This window comes from Phaethon lepturus, unplaced genomic scaffold (assembly GCF_000687285.1).
Source record: "Phaethon lepturus isolate BGI_N335 unplaced genomic scaffold, ASM68728v1 scaffold29782, whole genome shotgun sequence".
NCBI lineage: Eukaryota > Metazoa > Chordata > Aves > Phaethontiformes > Phaethontidae > Phaethon > Phaethon lepturus.
The window spans coordinates 3,215-8,041 of NW_010526043.1; the positions used below are offsets into that span (position 1 = coordinate 3,215).

General features: G+C 44.0%; 1 protein-coding gene across 2 annotated transcripts in view; it reads right to left on the reverse strand.

Moving 5' to 3' along the window:
• Positions 1-894, reverse strand: part of LOC104617597 (tubulin alpha-3 chain) — a 3,241-nt gene extending 2,347 nt beyond the window's left edge. Inside the window, exons 1-2 of one of the 2 annotated variants that reach the window (XM_010282956.1) lie at positions 660-894; positions 1-138 (exon numbers count right to left, since the gene is read on the reverse strand). The exon at positions 1-138 is cut by the window's left edge and continues 9 nt beyond it. In XM_010282956.1, coding sequence (XP_010281258.1) covers positions 1-138; positions 660-780 — 259 coding nt within the window. In that variant the 5' untranslated portion in view covers positions 781-894. The remainder of the gene's footprint in view (positions 139-659) is intronic. The other variant, XM_010282955.1, reaches the window with a different exon arrangement.
• Between the last annotated feature and the right edge of the window lie 3,933 nt (positions 895-4,827).

A 4,827-nucleotide genomic window follows, 5' to 3' on the forward strand; every position in this document is an offset into this window, starting at 1 on the left:
TGCGGTCTAGCACTAGATCAACAATCTCTTTTCCAATGGTGTAATGGCCTCTAGCGTAATTATTGGCTGCATCTTCTTTCCCAGTAATGAGCTGCTCAGGATGGAATAACTGCCTGTATGTGCCTGTACGTACTTCATCTAGAAAGAAACAAAATACCAGAACACAAATTTGATCTCTTCAGTTGTGTGTGTCCTGTATACTGACTACAAACTAAGTGCATGTGTCAGAAGAGTGTAGACAGCATCCCTGACTATACGCAGCTTGTATGACTAGCCTAAAAAGTTGGCACAACTTCAGCCCCTATGTTTGGGGAAAAACATCAGGCACTCACAAAGCCGTATTTGTACCTGAGAACACAGAGGTCACTCAGAAAACTACATTACAGGTACAGACAAAATTCCAGATAGCAGTTAAACAAAACTCTGAATGCAGTGCAGCAGTCTAGAAAGATTATCCAGACTGTAAAAAAGTTCTATCGTCTTCCAAATGTTGTTACCTGTAGACCATTATTTCTTTCAATAACAATAACCTCAAATGTCAAAACAGCATCCAGATACACATCTTTTAAAATCTATAGTATTCTGATCAAAAAAGACCATAGGGAATCCATAGGGGATTTTCACTTTTACACTGAAGATCTTTAATGTTGGGTACATACCAACGACAGTTGGCTCTAGGTCCACAAACACTGCTCTGGGAACATGTTTACCAGCTCCTGTCTCACTGAAGAAAGTGTTAAATGAATCATCTCCACCTCCGATAGTTTTATCACTTGGCATTTGACCATCAGGCTGGATCCCATGTTCAAGACAATATAATTCCCAACATGCATTGCCAATCTGAACACCAGCCTGACCAACATGGATGGATATGCATTCACGCTGCAAATTAAAAACAGAACAATGATAATGAGATATGGAGTTACCTGTCTTCTAGATTTCATTCTCATAATAACTAGCTCTCTGTGGGTTGTAGCTTTCCATAATCTTTCACTGCTGCAGTATTCCCTGGTTGCTCTTAAGTGACAATTTAATTGATTAAATTGTCTGCTGCTGGCAAGGCTCTACCCACTTTATTTGACATGGGCTGATTTTGAGAATATTGGAAGATCTTAAAAACAACATAGTCTCAATGAACACATAGGACGAAGACAGATTCATGCTGCACATGTATTATAACTTCAATAGTCTGCCTAGTCTCTTTTTTCACCTTCCTTTAGTTTTATAAGGCTTCTTTATATAATACCCCCAAATTTCCTTCATTTATTGCCAAATCATGTACTGGGTAACTGTTGCAAGAATCTTTCCTGCACAGGACCACTTAGTATATTTTCATTTATAATCAGCATAGAGGTATCTAGCCCCTGGCAATTCAGACATAGTTGAGATCCTCTGTGAAATCATTTTAAGAGCGCAAATCAACTGTCATCTGTCCACTTTTAGCCACTTTGTCTCCTTTGATCCTAAGCAACTGTGCCACGTATGCTTAATCTCTCAATACCTCAATTTTGTCTTACACCTGAGACAGAAGCAAGCTGTTTTTCTAGCTGACTGTTACAGTATATCTACGAAAAAACAGAGGTGGAAAAGAAAAAGCAGTGCGTCAGGGCTGCCTCTTCCCATTTTCCTGATAGCTTCATCACAACTTGCATCCTTGGTTCCATGTTTTAATTCTTATGCCCGTGGTTCTGTCAGAAGTATTCTGTCAACGAGACTAACTCTGTGCTTGTTTCCACATCCAATCACTTGGCACCAGGTTTCTAAAGCCTTCACGCCGCCTCACTGTTTCCCGTTCCCTGGTGTGTTACTGCCATGCTGCTCTCACAGCCGGCGCGAGCACCAACCGCCAATCCCGCCCCTTCACCACCGCCCGCTCAAGAGCACGCGGTGTCACGCCGTTGGCTGCCGGTCTTACTTCTCTCCTCCGATTGGCTGCCCCCAACGGCTTCGCACGCCAAGACAACCCAGAAACGCCGGAACTATCCGGTTGGCTTGTCGCCATGCTCTTTCCCGCCGTCTCTCTGCCGCCTGGGTCAGGTTTCAGTCTGCCCCTTACCTCTCCGCGCGGCAGGCGCCCACTACGAACAGACTTCCGTTGCTTTTCTACAGGTCTCGTCTTACCAGCCGCCGGCTAGTTTCTATGCCTCCCTTTAACTATTAACTAAATAACTCTTTAATTAACTTATTAACTCTTAATAGTTAATATTCTATTAACACTAATTTCTTTCCTTCTCCCCAATCCTTGCCTTACTGCTACCGCGGGGACTTCACGCAGAGACTGCGTGCAAGTCCTGCCGCAGCACATGCAGTCACAAACTCCCCACATTGCCGCAGCAGAAGCGCTCCCAAACACCCCTCCTCTCCCCAGCCGCGAAGAATCCCGTTCCCCACCATGATGCCTTGCTAAGCTGAGGAGCTCCGGCTGCGCCGCACCACGTCCGCTACCGGCTGCGGCTGTCGAACAGCACCAACTGTCGGCAGCTAACGGCCTCGAGACCCTCGCCCCCGCGTGCTGGCTCTCCATTGGCTGTTACCTGGGCGGTCTAAGGACGAACAGAGACCGCTGATTAGCCGAGGGCGCTCTTCTTCCCACGTGGGGCAATGATTGCCACAGGCTTTCCTGAAAGAGCGCGAGCTGGGCTGTCTCCAGAGGGCGGGGCTTGAACTACCCTGGGCGTGGGGGTGGGGGCATCAGCTCGAGGCGGGAAACTGGGATGTCGGGAGGCGCCTCGCGCCGGCCTTGGGCGACTGTCTGCCGTGAGGACTGTGGCGAAGGTCCAGCGCGGGCTCGCTATGGGCGGCTGCGCTCACACCGGCTCTGGGGGCTGCTCGGGGCCAGTGGCTGGACCTGGGGACGGCTACAAAGCACTGGCTTGACTGGGGCGCGCCTCTGTGATGACTGTTTCTGAGGCTGCAGCGAGGCCGTTGTTTGCCAGGGGAATGGCACGAGTGGTTGTGCGCAGCTTCAGATGGGGAGAGGAGACTTCTCACAGCCTAGAAATGCCTCTTAGCAGAAAAAGACCGGTAGCTGGATAGGTGAAGCTGGATGTCCAGAGTTGAAGTGAGCATATTCGGTTGCTTCCTGGAGTAGCAGCCATGACATGAGTGGTTCCTCTCCCCCCTTCTTTCCTCTTTCTCCCCTTCTTTCTCTCTTTCTGTTCTGTCAAAACTTATTTCCTTTCCAGTGGTCAACATATCCCCTGTAATGCTCCCTGTGTAGCATTCCTTCATAGAGATTTTTTCTGGTGAATACATGAGGCTGGAGTAGGAGATAAGATTTGTCTATGAAATGCAGCAAATGCTTTATAAATATTTTGTCTGGCAGCAAAGATTGTTTTTCTGTAAGATTAGTTCTGCCTAACAGACCAAAAGAAATTTCACAGAAAGAAATCTAGGTAGAAAACTTCATTTATTTTAATGTACTTCTAGTCAAGATTGGACAGGAAAGCATTACAATCAAACAGTCTCTCTTTTTTTTTTCCCCCCCCGAACCTGGCCATGGCTTATTAACAACCTTGTAAAATAGAAGTATCGAGTCTAGATTATTATCTTCATGACAGAGTGAATGAAAGTTGAAGAAAAAACTTACTTCATTGAGAGAGACACCTGATAGTTGAAATGGGAAAAGAAATTTCATGTGTAGTTATAAACGTCAGCCTATTCACATTCTATTCCTGTAAATTGTATCCTTGCTCTGTATTTAAAAAATGCTGTGCTGAGCAAAGGACATTCTCTGTTTCAGAGGTCTGCCCACAAGGCTTGATTTCAGGTTATTGGGGGTAGTTTTCTGTTTCTCTGCAAAATACAAGCTATGTATCTCTGGTTCTAGAAGAAAACAAAACCTTTCAAAGGAAACTACAAAATTCAGTAGTGTTTTGTTGTTTGTTTTTTTTAAGGTTGAAGCTAGAGTATTTTTCTATGAGACTTCAGTTGTTCCAATGCAACTTTTAAGATGAGATTTTCTGTAATTTACAACCAATTGCATTTAAAGCTACCTCTGAAGGAGCAATTTAAGACAGATTAATGCCCAGTTCCTGCTAGTGTTTTGGATTTTTTTTAACAATCGTTTTAGAAACGCAGTTTATACCCAGGAACTGGTGCAAAGATGGCCATATTCTTACTAAACACATTTTTCCCACTTGTACTCAAGAATCTAACAATCACATTTGTTACCATTTTAAATTTGTTAGTTTTATAGGACTAAGACTGCTATGGAATATTAAGCTGAAGGAGATCTATTTTATAGAGCATCCAGGCTTATCCAAGACAACTGTTGCATAAATCCCTTTTGTCAAAACATTTCTTTCAATGGATAGCAGCGGCTGCCTCAGTGCCTTCATGAAAGTAATGGAACAGCACCAGAACGGTGGCTGAATGTATTCAGTTTTTAGCAAAGGAAGAAGAAAAATACTCCTTTCCTCATCTGTTGTTGGTTACAGCAAGTATCAATCTGACTAAAATTACAGCTCATTTGGTTGCAATTTTTGGGAGAAGCTGCAGGAAACATCAGAGTGGTTCCACTTAAGTGACATGATCTATCCTGCAAGGATATAAATGCTTTTGACAATCACTGACCATGGCAACCATTGACGAGGTCACACACAGATAGTTCAACGATTCTCAGCAATATACTGTTTCTGCATAAGGTAGCGTAGCATATGCTTTTATCTTGAGTGTACTAGATATGCTACTTTCTAAATCAGATTGAAGTTTCAGGAAATCACATTCTGACAACCTCATGCTTTGCCCTTTGCATCCTTTAATTTTCTTAGCATCTTTGCAAACTCATTTTCTTGTCTATGACTTACGGATAATTGCACATGTTCG